Source organism: Diabrotica virgifera, chromosome 3 (assembly GCF_917563875.1).
Source record: "Diabrotica virgifera virgifera chromosome 3, PGI_DIABVI_V3a".
In the NCBI taxonomy this organism is placed as follows: Eukaryota; Metazoa; Arthropoda; class Insecta; order Coleoptera; family Chrysomelidae; genus Diabrotica; species Diabrotica virgifera.
In genome coordinates, this window is record NC_065445.1 from 87,183,343 (window position 1) to 87,201,391 (window position 18,049).

At 34.9% G+C, this 18,049-nt stretch overlaps 1 protein-coding gene across 2 annotated transcripts in view; it reads right to left on the bottom strand.

Annotated features, from left to right (window-relative positions):
* The window catches only part of LOC114330529 (uncharacterized), a 38,953-nt gene that overhangs the window by 6,252 nt on the left and 14,652 nt on the right, over positions 1 to 18,049 (bottom strand). The window contains exons 2-6 of one of the 2 annotated variants that reach the window (XM_028279883.2): positions 9,494 to 9,899; positions 8,827 to 9,361; positions 7,911 to 8,716; positions 4,960 to 5,880; positions 2,353 to 2,657 (exon numbers count right to left, since the gene is read on the bottom strand). In XM_028279883.2, the coding sequence (XP_028135684.1) occupies positions 2,353 to 2,657; positions 4,960 to 5,880; positions 7,911 to 8,716; positions 8,827 to 9,361; positions 9,494 to 9,898 (2,972 nt within the window). In that variant the 5' untranslated portion in view covers position 9,899. The remainder of the gene's footprint in view (positions 1 to 2,352; positions 2,658 to 4,959; positions 5,881 to 7,910; positions 8,717 to 8,826; positions 9,362 to 9,493; positions 9,900 to 18,049) is intronic. The other variant, XM_028279884.2, reaches the window with a different exon arrangement.

Here is an 18,049-nt window from a genome sequence, read left to right on the forward strand (position 1 = left end):
GAATATGGATTGATGATGTGGAAGAAGACTTAAAAATTCTAAGGGTCACAAGATAAAGGGAAGTTGCCAGGAATCAACAGGAGTGATGACTTCTTTGCGAGCAGGCCAAGATCCACAACAGATTGTAGAGCCACTTATGATGATGATTCACGCAAATTGGGATGGAAAGTCACAGAATAATGGGTGGCAAAACCCTTTATTACTTATTGACTACATATTTGTGTATTGTTCCCACGAATGTATATGTCTGCAAATTTTTAGTTATTTGCATTGAAGAAAATGTAGTCAAATTAACGTCCAAAGATTTGACCCAAACGATTGAACTAAAGAAAAGCGTTTAATTAATTAATACGACAAAAGAATTCTAATGTTAATTGTAGCACAAAACGTCTCTACCGGTGGTTTTTCTAAAGCGTCGTTTAAACACAACGATAAGTCACAGCAACTAGTTGTGATGACAAGTTGAAACACTGTTTAGACGCTGCGATTCAATGCGATACCACCTTCAACCCAACTCCAACTTTGATAAGTTGTGCGATGCACCGTTTACACACAATGATAAGTTGCAACAACTCGATTGACCTTGATAAGTTGTTTGATTTATCGCTGTGTTTAAACGACCCTTTAGACTACGATAAAAGCACGAATTTCTTGAATTCGAGTTTTGGTTGAAGTTTTGTTTCGTATCGTATTGAAATTTGACACGAATAAACGCCGATTTATATATAAACAAATATATGAGCTATGAAAGATGAAGTTAGTTTTCAATCCTAATAGCAAAATTAATAATATTGAAAATATTAAAAATATTACTAAAAGATTTTTAAATTGAAAACTTATTGGTACATTTCCCTGGTGACACCTCCAAGGCTTCTACAATTTGCAAGCCAAATGGATGCTGCAGTGAAGACAAAGGGAAGAAATTCTACACTATGCAATTCACATCCCCCGTCTGCAGCTGGTAAAGTTCCAACGGAAAATGCACCTGGTTACTCTACGGAGTAATACGACTATAAAATAAAAATGTATACCATTTTTATTCAGTTGCAATGCGAAGGCAAAACAATCTTACTTTTCAATTAGAATACGGAGCGCAGTCCAGTCCTCTGAATCGCGATTTTCGGCTCTTATTGGAGCCTCATCGAAAAGAACGTAGGCACTGTTCTCCATACCCCAATTGACTAGCGTCGAGAGTTTCTCCCACCCATTGCAACCGAAGTGAAGGTATTAGGTGACTAGCGTTATCTGGCAATTGAAAGATGAAGTTAGTTTTCAATCCTAATAGCAAAATTAATAATATTGAAAATATTAAAAATATTACTAAAAGATTTTTAAATTGAAAACTTATTGGTACATTTCCCTGATGACACCTCCAAGGCTTCTACAATTTGCAAGCCAAATGGATGCTGCTTTGGATGCAATGGATGAGCCTTTTTCAATTTAAAAATCTTTTAGTAATATTTTTAATATTTTCAATATTATTAATTTTGCTATTAGGATTAAAAACTAACTTCATCTTTCAATTGCCAGATGACGCTAGTCACCTAATACCTTCACTTCGGTTGCAATGGGTGGGAGAAACTCTCGACACTAGTCAGTTGGGGTATGGAGAACAGTGCCTTCGTTCTTTCCGATGAGGCTCCAATAAGAGCCGAAAATCGCGATTCAGAGGACTGGACTGCTCTCCGTATTCTAATTGAAAAGTAAGATTGTTTTGCCTTCGCATTGCAACTGAATAAAAATGGTATACATTTTTATTATATTTAAATATATGAGCGTTCAAAATTTGAAACTTTATTGTTTATTTATGAAGCATAACGTAAACAATTAACGTAAAAAGTGAATAGTAGTTCGTATCATTAGCTACAATCCGTAAAAAAGTTTCTACATTGTAAAAAACAAGAGAATTTAAGCATTTTCCATTAGAATCGTTTTTTTTTTAACAATTTATAAATATAATTTTTTTTATTGACTATTCGTGTATTGTTCCCGCGAATGCATATGTCTGCAAATTTTCATTCATTTACATTGAAGAAAAGTCAGTCAAATTAACGTCTAAAGATTTGATGCAAACTATTGAAGTAAAGAAAAGCGTTTAATAAAAAGTAAGTAGACTGCATAATTAGGACACGTATTACGAAATGAGCAATACCCTATCCAGCAAATGGTACTCGAAAGAAAGATAGAGGGTGGGAGAGGTCTATGATGAAAATAGGATGACGTATATAGGTCTTAAATAAAAAAATTGGGTGCTATCGAAAACCTTATGCTTTAGGAACTTTTCAAAAACCGAAAGATATTGTAATATTGCTGTAAATTTGAAAAATAATGTTATTACCCATATCAACTTACGTTTTAACACAATGGGCAGCAGTAAGAATATGCAAAGGATCTATCAATGTTCCTCCACATACGTATACGCTTTCTTTTGAATCTTTCTTCAGAATAGCAACTTGCCAGGGATATTCTCCAAATTCGCTGTCGCCATCTACATAGACGGGGTTCTTGATACGGCCGTTAATACCTTGAGAATGCCTGGTACCACACTGCCTGTTTGGATGAGGTACTTGTGGACGTAATGGACGTTTGCAGCAGACGTGTCTTGGACCGCAGGTTTGTGGACGACCTATTAAGTTATTGCCTCCGTAGAACTGCCTCTGAAATAATAAGAGGACAAACGTATGAACAAAGAAACTTTCTCTTGCATACAAAAATAAGTTTTAACTAAAATAAAGTTGGAAGTTGACTTATTACTAGATAAAAAGATAAAATAATGAAAATAATTAAACAATGACAAGTAATTTAAATGTAAACAGTAAATCATATATTAAATACATAGAGGTATTATTCATAAAAATGCCAAAAGTTCATAAAATTTTGAAGGATGTATAGATAATTATTAAAATCTAATATAATTATCAGAATCAAAGTCAGGCAGAGTAAGACTCAAATATGTAATCCATCTTCTGTATAATAAAGAATATAAAACTATTGAAAACATCTACCAAAACAACAAAATGGATGCCAGAATAGATCGACAACTTACAGAACCTATAGACATAGGCAGTGGAATAAGACGAGGGGACTGACTCATCGAGACATATGCTCTTCAATTTAATCATGGACGAAATCATCAAAAGCGCCAACAAAGGAAAAGGATACAGAATGGGAAATAAAGCAATAAAAATACTGTTACGCAGACGGCGCAATATTGATAGCCCAAGATGAAAGTCTGCAAAGATTAGTCCACAGATTTAACATAAGAGCCAAAGAATTCAATATAACAATTTCATCTCAGAAAATTAAAACAATAGTAATCAGTATAGAACCAATCAGATGTAAAATAGAAATTTATGGCATCAGTATTGAACAAGTAATGGAAAAACACTATTCAAAATATACCTCGAAACAGAACTCAACAAATGGAAGAAAGAATGTACGAATATGGGCATACCACCAACGGAGTCAACTTTGTACACGCTGTGCTTTGCGGATGACCAGGTGATCATCGCACAGGACTCTGAAGATCTTAGTTACATGATACGAAAACTATTAGAAGAGTTTACAGAGTGGGGTTTAGAAGTGAATATGGAGAAAACTGAATACATGAGTATCGGAATAAAATTATGTAAAGACTACAAATACCTGGGAGTAAAGATCACTCAGAGGGTTGTTTGGCATTAAAAAAACAACCCTCTGAGAGAAAGATCCGTGGAAAGACAAATGCTGAACATTAAACTATCAGACAGGAAAAGAAACGAATGGATCCGTAACAAAACAAAAGTGAAAGATGCCTCAACCCAATTAGCAAAGCTTAAATGAAAGTTCGCCGGACACACCCTACGGCAGAAGGATGAAAGATGGACTAAGACGATTATACATAGTAAACCGTGGAACCACAAACGAAAAAGGGGAAGGCCACAAATGCGATGGTCAGATGACCTGAAGAAGCACACTGGGTCAAAATGGATGCAAATTGCCCAAGATAGAGAGGCATGGAAGAAGGAAGAGGAGGCCTATATCCAAGGATGGATGTTTAGGGCTGATTAGATAGATAGAAAGATCACTTAAGACGGAAAATTAGACGCAGCTATTAAGGAACGAAATATACAGAGAAGGAAAGGCATATCCTTACTAAACAGCATACTGTGGGATAAAAACATATCTAAGAAAAATAAAAGAAGAATTTATAACACCATAATAAAAAGCATCACAACATATGGATGCGAAATTTGGCCCCTAAAAGACAGAACAGAGAAAATGCTTAGAGCAACAGAAATGAACTTCTGGCGCCGTTCGGCGGGAATATCTAGACGCGACAGAATAACAAACGAGAGAGTCTGAGAAATCATGAGGGTTACACATACTATTGTTAACGACATCAGGACGAAACAACTCAGCTGGTACGGACACGTAAGGAGAATGCCGGAGAATAGAATACCAAGACAGATCCTCGAATGGCAACCAAGAGGAAGGCGCAGACCAGGAAGGCCCAGAATAAGTTGGAGAGAAGTAGTTGATAGAGCAATCAGGGACAGAGAACTCGAGGACGATCTATGGAACGACAGAACGAGATGGAGATTGAAAATCGGAAGACGTCGAAGAACGTTGTGAACCGATATTATAATATGGAAATAAATTAGCAAATAGACTAGCAGAATGCGTTAGTAACACTCTAGACTCTAGGCGAAACCGACATATTAATACTGATAGGAAGTCAAGAATTTATAAAGCCAGTGTAATATCAATTATTATGACATGCATCAGAAAGAAGACGCGATACAGCCACAACACAAAGTCTACAGGAAACAGCAGAGATGAAAGTACTGAGAATAATTACAGGAACTACGCTGAGAGATCGGAAGCGGAGTGAAGACATTAGAAGAAAATGAAGAAGAAGATGATAATTATCACTCATTAACGTTAAAATATTGGAAATTAAATCTATAAATGTTTTACCTTAGTAAGCTTTTTATCATTTTCAGATTCCCTAACGTCTCTTCTTCTCCGACTTGTAGGAAATCGGATAGGATTAGAAGAAGAGCTATCAATATTTAAATTTTTTCCTATGCGAAATCCTCGAGAATTTTTAAATTCGACATTATTTTCCTCTCCATACGTTTCAGTACCACGACTGGCCTGATTTTGGTATTGTTGTATTACACTATTTCCTTCAACAAATTCATTGCCACTCCCAATATTTTTTCCATAAATTGGTCCTGGGTAATATTCCCCTCCGCCGTAATTTAGAGGATTGTCAAAATACGAACCTGGTACGGCTCCTTCATGTGTATTGGGGTATTGTTCTGGATACGAATTGTGAAGGTCGTTTGGTTCATAGTGAGAACCCCCATAGTGAGGATCTCCATAATGAGGACCCCCATAGTGAAGTCCTTCGAAAACTGGAGGACCATGCACTGCAGGGTAGTGAGATTCGAACTCATGAGGGTGCTCACGATATATATCATGAGGACTTTGATGATATTGAGGATAATGATTATGATGAGGGTAATGGTTACCTTTGTGAACATGATAGTGCTTGTGTTTGTTAAAGATAACAGCTTTTTTGTAATTAAAAATATCAGAAAACTTGTGAATGAGATAATCGTTGGGTGTTACATGTAAGTTAACGAAAGGCTTAATTTCTTTATTGCCATAATCATCCTTAGTTACTTGAATCGACACTAAAGGGTTCACTGAGACTAAGCCAAGATTTATCCCGGGTTGTCCAATCGGATAAGGATTAGAGAAAGGCGTGGGACCATAGGGATTCACAGGATATCCACCGCCTCCCTGTTGTGGCAAACCGAACGACACTCCAAATGTTGGTTTTATCTTCTTCATGTCCAAGTTTCCAAGAGAACCATAATTGCCCTGGCGCTGTAACAACGTTGCCGGATTAACAGGCGTATTTAAGAACATCTAAATATCCTACACCGTATGGGTTAAATGATACAACGCTATTATAAAATTTAGTTGGTATTAACATTGAGGCGGTGGTTTTCCTATGAACTCCTTTCCGATTGGTTAAGAATTTTATCTGTAAATTGGTAAACATGAACTTAATGACAGTAATTATCTACAAAAATCAATGCTTAGCGAAAAGTTACGCAATATTAGCAATAAATATATAAAAGGAAAAATTTAGGTAGTCCAAGGAGAGGTTGTGTAATTATTAACTTACAGAGAACACCGCACACATCTTATGAAAAATGTAATGTCAGCCAAATGCAATGAAATTTACGTAAATAGATTCTTGAAATTACAATCATTTCATATTATTGCGCCAACTCTGAATTTTGATTAATAACAGCGTAAATTGTAATGCAATATCCCCAAAACTCATCTTCACCTTAGCTCTGGAAGACGTCCTTAAAGAACTGGAATGGGAAGACATGGATATCAACATAAACGGAAATAAACTCAATCACGTCAGATATTGCGATTATGGTGTTCTTATTACAACCAACCAAGAAGAACTAGCCACAACGCTGACTAGCACAAGCATCAGAAATGATAGGATTAAAAATGAACATGAGTAAAACAAAAATCGTGACAAATACAAATGACAGAATAAATATAAATATAAATAATGTAACTATTGAGGTTATTACAAATAATCAAAACTAATTAAGAGAACCAAACAATTAAAGTGCAAAGAAGAATCAGAATGGCGTGGGTAGCGTTTGGAAAGTTAAGATGGACACTGAAAAGCACAAAGATGCAACAGTACCTAAAAACCCGTGTATTTGATCAGTGCATCCTTCTAATTCTGACATATTGCTCAGAAATATGGACATTAATAAAGGCTAACATAAAAAATAGAAATAACTCAAAGAAAAATGGAAAGCTTTTGGGAAGGCCTATGTCCAAAGTTGGATAGAAATGGGCTAAAGAAGGATAAGAAAATTTGAAATCCATAAAACTGTCATATTCACAAATACTATTAGTCTCGTCGCTATTGAAAATGGCTTAGGCCTCGTTCATATAGGGCGGTTTGCCAACGTCGACGCCGCGATTTACCTGTTTTCCCCCTATTTTTCTTGGTATTAGGGTGAAACTTCAAAGGCGGCATTAGGATGAGATCAAGTAAAACAGGTAAACAGCGCAGTCGACGTTGGCAAACCGCCCACATATAAACAAGCCCTTAACCCACCGTGAGCTAAGCCGATTAGAGAAACCATACTACCCTAATACCTGCAGATATGAGATAATTGCCTTAATACTATTTACTACTTATTATTACTTTTTCTCACTCATAAGGGCCGGTTGTTCGAAGGCTAAACAAAAATGGAATCAACTGATCATTATCAAATATTTAATTACTGTCACCAACTGTCAATGTCAACGTTGTTTGTCAATGTTGTTTGGGTTGCTGAAAACATAATTGTTTACAATTATGAGATTTATTAATCAATTATGTTATAATTGTTATGTTAATTAATAATTAGTAATTAATTAACCAATCAATCATGTTAATTATCATAATGATAATTAACATAATTGATTACAATCAACTGATTGACGTACGAATGAGTGGTGTTTTTATTTGATGGTTGTTAAGGTTAATTAATTATAATCAACTTCTTAATTAGCGTTCGAACAACCGGCCCTTAGTCACTTACATACCCATTTTATTTTAGATTTATTCATATCAATTTGCGCCATTACTAATCAAAATTCAGAGTTCGCGCAATGATATGAAATGATTGTAATTTCGATTGTATTTATGTAAATTTAATTGCTTATGAGTGACATTACATTTTCCATAAGGTGTGTGCGGTGTCCTTTATTCTAGAATCTAGAAGATAAATATTATTAGATATAACATGTATTAATCGATTAACATAAAAATGTTAGATATTATTTATTGTTATCTACGTTAGTTAAAAAAAGTCAATGTGGCTTACCGCTTCTGGTTTACCGTCTCCTCCATTCTGGTTTACTTTGGCATCTACTTCAGAGGTATCTCGTTTGCTGATCCTCTTACCCTCCTTCATAACTTCAGTTACATTTGTTCCAGTTAATCCTGTATCCTTGTTAACTGTTACTACGGTCATCGTACCATTTCCATCTGTGATAACTCTTTCTTCATCGCTAAGTGCCTCGATGTCGGATTTCAGATTTCTGGGGTCAAGAGGTAAATATAAGTCATCTTTCCTTCCAATAACGTCATGTGAAGGACATTGGTCGTAAGGTACGCAGATACAATCATAATTCTCAGCTCTTGCTGATTCAACTCCTTGGTACTTATCAGCGTAATTGGCTTGAAGATAGTTGTTGTTAACTGAATTGAGGTTTAACTCTTTTTTGTATAATCCTGTTGAACCATATGAACCTACAGAGGCCCCGAAACTTTCATATCCTTGATCTTGATAATTTTCGGTTATAGGTTTAACTCCATAATTTGCAATAGGCTGACCTCCATAGGAAGCTTGACTGAATCCATTTGTAGAGCCAAAAGTATTAGATGCTAGGAAACCATTGCTAGATCCAAAATTACCTAGGCCTGCTGTGGTTGAGGGACTGATAGGTAGAGAAGGTTTAAAGGAATTGTACGTTCCACTGGAACCAAAGGAGTGAGTACCATAAGTTCCAGAAGATAAATCTGAGGTAGTTACAGCTGCCGCAGCAAGTGGAGCTGGGTTGACTATTACTGGCTTGTTGTTGTTGTCAAGGTTATGGTGGTAATGATGATGGACGTGTTCTACGGTACCTGTTACAGAAAAACCATAGTGAATGGAGTTTAATTAATTATCATTACGAAAATATATTAATTTATTTGAAACTGTCAAATGTAAATATATTTTAATATGGCTTTTTTACCTTTAGCAGCTGATGAAGATCCTAAAGCAGCAGCATGACCACCTTGAGCATTAACAGTTATTTCAACTCTCTTATCTTTATGTGTACCAAACTGACTGGCTCCCTGTTCAAACTTGTAAGGAGGAATCTCAGGTTCTATAGGCTGCACAAAATCAAGGCCACCAGCAAAGTTTGGAGGTGGTTTGCTGAATATATATTCTCCTCCTTCATATACTTCACCATTAAGTCCTGGCTTACCATAGAAGGGTTTTGTTGGTGGACCTGCGAATTGACGACGAGGTGGTTTTCCTGGTTGGATATAGGTAGATGGTGGACCGAATTTATTTGGTGGTATGCTTAAAGGAGGGAATTTTCCGGGAGGAGGTAAGGGACGACTTGGATAGTGAAGAGGTTTTGGAGGACCATATCCTACACCACGGTGTCCTTTGATAGGAATGGTTGGAATGGGTTTACCTACAGGGTTTATGGAGACTGGTTGGGCGTATATAAGTTCTTCAGGAGCGTAGAATGGTCTCTTTTCCTCCACACCGTCACACTAAAAAATAACAAAAGTATATTATATAAATTAAAATATTTAACTTAGGGTGAAGGCAAAAGAGCAATCCTAATAATAATATAACAAACCGAGAGTCTCAAAAAAAAGGAAAATTAAAATTAAAATACAAACCTGCATAAGTCCTAAAGCACATAACCTATCCTTGATAACATTTCTCGCTTCGGAATCATCCCCCTTTTGCAAAGCTTCTTGTACGTTAGGGTCGCTGTAGACTTCATGGAAACCATCTATGGCTCTACCTTTCTTCGTAGAGCTAAGGATTTCGTCTATTACAAGTTCTGCTTCAGTGCTGTTTGCTCTGATGTCTTCTGAATATTCGGAAGGTTCAGCAATTAGAATTTCCTCATCTTGTAAAAACGAAGGTTTTAAAGATCTGGGCACAGTTTCTTGAAGTGGCTCATTGGACGATTTCTGTGGGGTTTCATCTTTGTCGTTTGAGCCCCAAGACCATGAGGCTTCTTCTGCTGTTGTATGATGTAACACAGAAAGTGCCAGTATGGCTAGAAGTAGTCTCATTCTGAAATAGAATACCAAGGATAGTATTATATAGATATCAAATTATACAAGGTATCTTATTACATTTATTTCAAATAAAGATGTCTTTTAAATAAAGAAATTCGGTCTGGGATGAATAAATCACTTGTTTGTTGTTCAAATCGGTGAATTGCCATTACCAATGAACACTTTATTATGTACTATACTAGAACTTTAGATTTTTAGTGTTCGTCTATACAACCAAATATCAAAAGCCTCTAACTAAGTGGTTAATAGTAGATATTTTGAAGCTCCATGATAATATCAATTTTTAATTTTCCAAATTAATAGATTGGAAAATTAAAATAATTATTTACAGAACCCTAATTAGACCTGTAATAACATACAAATCTGATACCGGGGTAATGATATAACAAAAAAATGATGAAGAACAACTTTTGAGAGATACCTAGTCCACTATGATACTTGTAGAATAAGACGAAATTACGACATTGATGTGTTGAAGGAAGAAAATGTTAGAAGAAGTTGAATTACAGAAGACGCAAAAACAACTAGGAAAATGGTGCAATGAAAACCAACAGGCAAAGTAAAGAAAGGAATCCCTAGAACCAGATATTTGGACGATGTGAAGAATGATTTAACGAAAAATATAAGAGTAAAATGGGACAAGAAAAATCTGAATGAGATGGAATAATCAAACAGGAAAGACTCACGTAAGGTTATTAAGCCAGAAAGAGAAAAAAAAGTACAACTGGCCATCCTCAGGCACTCTGCATCGAGAAAGGAAACTTCCAAGTGGTATTTATGCCACTAATAGATACAATTATGATACTTCAGGTATTCCACCAAGAGTTATTAGATATATCAAGAACTTAGGTATACACGCACTAAGTCTTTGAACCGATTAGGATAACTATAGGATTGTACCCGATGATATGCCAAAGACTGCTAAAGACTGTTTAATACAGGAAAATGTCTTATCTGATATGATACAATACTATGTGATCTTATCTGATAGAATACTACAACTCATTCTTAAAGGCAAAATAGAGGGCCGTAGAGGTGTAGGAAGAAAGCAAATTTCTTAGTTAAAAATAGTATATTGTACAACAAATGAGAAATATGCCATTTTTTCATGTGTTGTACACTGTACTTTTTCTATGGATGCGGTTTTGTCAAGAGTTCAAACTTCAAAATTAAATAATTTAGGTGCTTTTAGGTATATTATATGCATAAATTGAAATAAGTAATAATGTAGGTATTTAATATTCTTAAAATTTATATACCCCATTCCACGAATATACGAACCTCTTGGATTATCGCGACAACGAATATTTTACTGTGCAAAATATGAATTAGAGCAAAATACTTTCGTACTTCTTATGTTGCATACTAAAATATTCGTTGTCTCGATAATCCAAAACAGGCGTATATTCGTGGAATACACCATAGACGATATTTATTTAAAATTCTAACAGTTATTTTTGTGAACAGTTTTGAAGGTAATTCCTGGTATGTTTTGCTTCAACACATTTTGTTCGACAACATTAATTGTGTTTGTATTGTGCATGTTACCATGGAAACGGCGATCGTATGCACGTAAAACCGTAGGAGAACCCGTGAGAAAAAATATTTCTCACTGCAGTGGCCGACTTTTATTACTGCGTGAGAAATTGTTCGTTTTGAATGTATGTATGTAAGTACATAGTGAGCGAAGTTGCACATTGTATAACATCCATAGAAAAACATTATTCAATAGACTCAGATATCAAATGCAGAACAATTATTCGATGTTGCAGTAGATCGGGAATCTTTCGCAATGGTGATCACCAACGTCGGATAGTCTGATAATTCAGATATGGCACGTGAAAAAGGTGATTGATAATATGCTTAAAATTGGCAACTTCTACAAATTATAACCGAGGAGAAAAGCATAGAAAATGATAATATTAAAGAAAAACAAGATAGATTTTTTGTAGAAATCAATTAAAATATAGATAAAATGGCAACTAAGATGATAAATTATTAACATATTACAAATAACTACTATCTTTTAATGCGTTGTGACAGAATAAAAAGGGTCTAACTGCCTCAGGTGCCATTTTTAGTTATGACTGTTTAAAGTTTCTATGTTATATATATATTTTACTATTGTCGCCACTTTTATGTGTTAACAATGTAAATTTTTAAAAAAATTCATATATTTTTATTAACAGTAAAAGGTTACTTCAATAGTTACTACACAAAGGAGTTCTGATTTGAGAAATGAATTAAACTTATTTAATCAAGTTCTATTTTCCACACATACCTTTGTTTAACAATTAGTATACAATAAAACAACTTCTAGTTGTTTAATAAAGTCTTATTATTAACTTATAAACACTTTTAGTTCTTGCAGATAGGACCTTGTGTACTTAGTTGACTGTTTTTTATGTCAGTTAGAAGCTTGTTAACTTATCAACATTTAAAATTCTCTGAGATAGAACCTTGTAACTTACGTATGTCAGCCACCTGTTAATAGATGTCGGTGCTAGGATCATATTAAGGTAAAGAACATAAAATAGAACCAAGTTACACAAAAATCTCAATTTTAAAAAATTTACAGATAGAACCTTGTTATTCTAACATAACGAATGGCAACAAACCATAAATTTAATTATGTAAACGCATATAAACGATGGTAATTATATAACAAATTTCGCAGATTTTCGCAATTTAGCAAAACATAAACATATAAAATATGACCAAAAGAAAGCTCGTGGGTACAGACTGGTATAAAGTAAAAGTTGTCTTTATGCGTCATGATTTACTATATTTTGGCGCCTACTAGACCATCACATAACGGCCATTCGTGTGATATTTTCACTCGCCATAACACGCATGAAATCATTGAAAACATAAGGAAATTTTGGAGAAATTTTTACATAATCTAATTGATACTTCTGTAAATAATTGCAGTTTATATTGTCTATTCCACAAATATTAATAAAAGCCAAAGCAGTAAAAGTACTCTACAAAAATAACAAAAACGGGCAATAGAATATGCAGTCCATTTAAGACGATAAAGGGACTGCTACAGGGCTGCTCCACATCCCCTACCCTGTTCAAAATATTCCTGAAAAAAAAACCCTGAAAGCATGGAAAAGAAAGTGCAAAGGAATGGGTATACCAGTAAGAAACGAGTAAGTACCTATGTACCCTAAGTTTTGCTAACGACTAAATAGTGATCATACGGGACGAAGATGACCTCAGTTTTAGATGAGAAAACTGGAACAGTAAGATACAAAGAATACGATGGAAATAAACCTAAAGAACACTGAAAATACAAGAATAAAACAGCTGGAAATAGACGAAGGTAAACAAATCAAAGGAAAAGACAAGTACAAGTATTTAGGGTTCATAATATCAAACAAAGGAACAACTGAAGAAGATATCAAGAATAGACTAGGACTAGGACATAATATAAATGACTTCATACGAAAATTGAACCCGGTATAGTGGGATAAAAACATCAGTATAAAAACAAAACGAAGAATATGTAACACCGTAACAAGAAGTATTCTCATTTATGGGTGTTATATTGGATAATAAATAAGAAAACCAAAAACAAAATAAGAGCAACACAGATGGAATTCCTAAGGAGAAGCTGCAGAGAAACAAGAAGAGATAGAATAAATAACAGAGATTAAGAAAAGCATGAGAATTAACTCAGATATAATAGACTACACAGAACAGAAGAGATTAACCTGGTACGGACATGTCAGAAGAGCAGACTAAAAACGTTGGATAAACAGAATAACATAGTGGAGTTCGATAGGAAGAAGGAAGAGAGGCAAATCCCAAAGATCCTTCAGAGATGAAGTGGACGTAGCATTGGAAAAAGAAATTTGCAGGAAGGGGACTGGCAAAACAGAAAGAACTGGAGATAACAGTTGTGTGAAGTAATACAGTGAAAACTGTGGAAATCTTTAGTATAAATATATATGTTTATTCGCGGTGTGCAAGTACTTGGAGGGGATACGAGAAACGATCGTGCGAGAATAGCGGAGAAATATTGCAACTTTCTTAAATAATTCATATTGTCAATTGAAATTGTCAAATTGACGTATATTTCATACCTACTGTCATTTAAGAAGAAAAATTATATATTGCTCCACAATATTGATATGATATGCAATTATTATATAAAGCTAAATTTAATTAATTGTATTTTGCTTGCAGTACTGCATTTCAATAACTAATTTTATTTACTACATACAATTGTTTACGTTTTAAAACATAACCCGAATCTTATTTTTTCTTCTTATTGTTTTTTTGGACTATGGCCTTGACAATCATCCAGTAACCAGGACTAATATAATTGGCCAATATAATTAAAAGTGCGAATAATGTTGCTGAGCGTAGAAACCAGGTGTCGCTTTGCCGAACTTGCACGGTCCCAATAGCTACGTTTTCACGCAGCTAGAAATCATGTCTTTGCAGCTAGTTGCAGCTGCGGACAAAAGATCCAGAAGAAGATCTCCAGTACGATGGTCGGACCAAATAAAGGACATGTTACGGTAAATAAAGGACTGTTTACTTATTCCCTTAAGCAAAACAACACGCACAGGAGATAGCTAATTGGACAGAAATAATCAAACAAATTACATGACGCCACTACGTCCTTACGAAGAAGAAAGTATAGAGGAGAAGGATTCAGAAAAATATAAGTCTACAAAACATCCTAATCGAATGACAAGCATAAGCACCAGAAGAAAAACGTGAAATTTTCTACAAATGAGTGTCTAAAATTGAACTGTGACTATTCATGAGTGTTTTGTTACGTTAAAAAAGTAAGCAGTAGGCCCTGATAATTTTCATTCCGAATTCTTAAAACTTATGGACGACGGCGGCATAAAATGGTTGACAAATATATTTAACAATATATATGACACAGGCATAATTCCCCAGAAATGGCTAGAATCAACTTTTATAAATCTTCCAAAAAACCCAATGCGAGAAAGTGTGAAGACTATAGAATTATAAGCCTTATGAGCCATTTATTTAAAACATTTCTAAAGGTCATTCACAAAAGAATACATATATACAAAGTGCGAAGAATAACTAACAAGAACACAATTCGGATTTCGTGATGATCTGGGAACACGGGAAGCCCTTTTTGCTGTACAAGTGGTATTTCGGAGATGCAGGGATGTAAATTGTGATATATACGTATGCTTTATAGATTACCAGAAAGCATTTGACCGAGTAAAACATGACAAATTAATAACTCTAATACAAGAAATTGGAATTGACAACAAAGATCTGAGAATTATCAGTAGTAATTGCACAAGAGCTCTAAAATTATTGAATTTTTCCCGAGTGTCACTTTGACAGTTTTAATTCCACGAGCCGAAGGTGAGTGAAATTATTTCAAAGTGTCACGAGGGCAAAAATTCTATATTAATTTTAGAGATCTAGTGCAATTTGTTGCGATTATTTCATGAATAAAACTGTTCAAAACCAAAATTTTATTGTAATTTATTTATGTAAGTACAAATTACTACAATTAAACATACAGTTGTTATAAATATTTCACGGTTGAAAGTCATCACTTTTATAATTTTTAAAACATTAATTATTGTTATTAATGTCACTGAATGTATTTTTTTCGTAGCAACGAAGGGCATCTGACGTAATATACTTGACGATGGGAAATTATCAAAAATTATCGATTTAATTTAGATTTCTGTAGCTTTCTGTTGGTCAGAATCTCCTATGAATGAAATAATCAGAAACATTTATTACAATCAAACGGCCAAAATCAAAATAGAAGACCAGTTGACTGATAAAATTGCAATAGAACGAGGAGTACGACAGGGCTGTATTTTATCTCCACTACTATTCAATATTTACTCTGAATGGGTATTTAAGGAAGCTTAAGACGGTTGTGCGAAGGGATTATTAATAAATTGTGAATGGTTGAATAACATTAGATATGCAGATGACACCATAGTTTTTGCCGATAATCTGAATGATTTACAGATATTAACAAATCGTATAACAGAAGTCAGCAACAGATACGGACTAGCTCTAAACATAAAGAAGACCAAATGTATGACAATTAGTAAAAAAAACAATACTAAACGCTCAACTTACAATCAATCAACAGAACATCGAAAGAGTTGAGCAATATACATATCTAGGAACGAATTTAAATAGCCAATGGGACCACTCAAAGAAATTAAACAGCGAATAATACAACAGCATTTTCAACAGTCGAGACATATCATTAAAAACAAAATACCGTCTGTTGAAATGCTACATATTCACAGTTCTGCTCTACGGAATGGAAGCGTGGACACTAACTGTTGCATCTATGAATCGGCTGGAAGCTTTCGAAATGTGGTGTTATAGGCGCATCTTACGTATATCCTGCTTGACAGAATTACTAATGTGGAAGTCCTGCGTAGAATGGGGAAAGAGTGTGAAATTCTCATAACCATCAAAACAAAAAAATTAGAATATCTAGGACATGTAATGAGAAATCAAGAACGTTACGGCCTTCTCAAACTTATTCTCCAAGGGAAGGTAAATGGTAAAAGAGGACCGGGAAGAAGACGCATTTCCTGGCTTCAAAATTTACGAAAGTGGTATAACACGACTACCACTGAACTGTTCCGCGCTGTGGTAAACAAAGTCAAGATAGCCATGATGATCGCCAACATCCGGAACGGATAAGCACTTTAAGAAGAAGAAGAAAAAAGTAAGCGCCTCTTAGACAATTTGAAAATTGTTAAGACAGTGACATAATAGTGACGAACATGTAAAACTTAAACAAGTGTCAACATTTATTATATGTAGATAACACACCAATTATCATCAATTAGCCATAATATTTAATACGTAATCATTTACGTAAAGACTAGGCATAGTTGTCAATAATACGAAATGCCCCTGATGATATTCTGAGAGCGAAAGTACTTAAGCAAGATTTAGTAAACAACTGTGCTCGATATCTGCCTTCTAGTTGTAAAAAAATTAAATTAATTTTATTGACTTTTCTTCTTCTTCTTTAAGTGCCGTCTCCTAATCGGAGGTTGGATATCATCAGTACTATCCAGGCCCGCCGAGAGGGAGTACAGCCGGTACATTTTACCGGGGCCCGGCGATGTAAGGGGCCCGACGATGTAAAGAGCCCGGCGTCGACCAGACCAAAGACGTAATTTTTCCAGTTTTTTTTTGCTCCCCACTTTGTGTGCATATTGCGCTTAGTTAATACTCAGCTATATTTAATATTACCTTTACCTCTATTTTGAAATATAGGGCCTAGTATTGAGGCGACTGATATTGCGCGATTTTTATAAAGAAGACGATAGAGCGATGTACAAGGAGAATATTTGTGAGTCTCAACTTTCTCCAATATATTTTCTTAATAAAATTAAACATTCCAGATTGGAATCATTACTTCCTAACGTCGTTTTAGTCGCAAAAGGGAAAATATCCTTTAAGCTGGGCATTCAGGGTAAATCCATTTGGAGCCACGCCAAATGGCTTCAGTCAAATGGATTGACGCTAAAATCATAGCCCATTTATGACCATACCAAATTGGTTATCATTTCGTATTTGACGTGGTTCGGTGAAGACGCACAATATCAGATTCCGAAGAAGAACTCAGCGTAGAATGAACGAAAAAGGACGAGGGTTTGGACATTGACGGGAGGGTGGCGCGATGGCATGACGCGGTGTATCGCCACTCACGAGCAGACGGCATGATGGCTTGGCGTTAAGCAACGGCATGACGCGATGGATGAAGCGAATGGAAATCCGGATTTTGGCATCACGCTAAAAAACAATCATGATTCAACACTCACGATCAAAATTTGGCTGTATATCACGCCATTTGACGCGAAGGCATAACCGTGAATGTCCACCTTTAGTTTTCTTTCTCGTATAAACAATGCTATGAGATCTACAATGAAACAGGATCGGTTAACTAGCTTAGCAACTTTGTGCATTGAGAACGATTTGGAAAAATCATACGATTTTTCGAAAATTATAGACATCTTTGCAAATCGAAAAGCACCGGTAATGTAAATTTTTTTACTATTATAAAAATATAATCAAAATTTAATAAAAGTTATATTGAAAATGTCTCTTATTATTTATTATTGATAATTTTATTTTTATAAA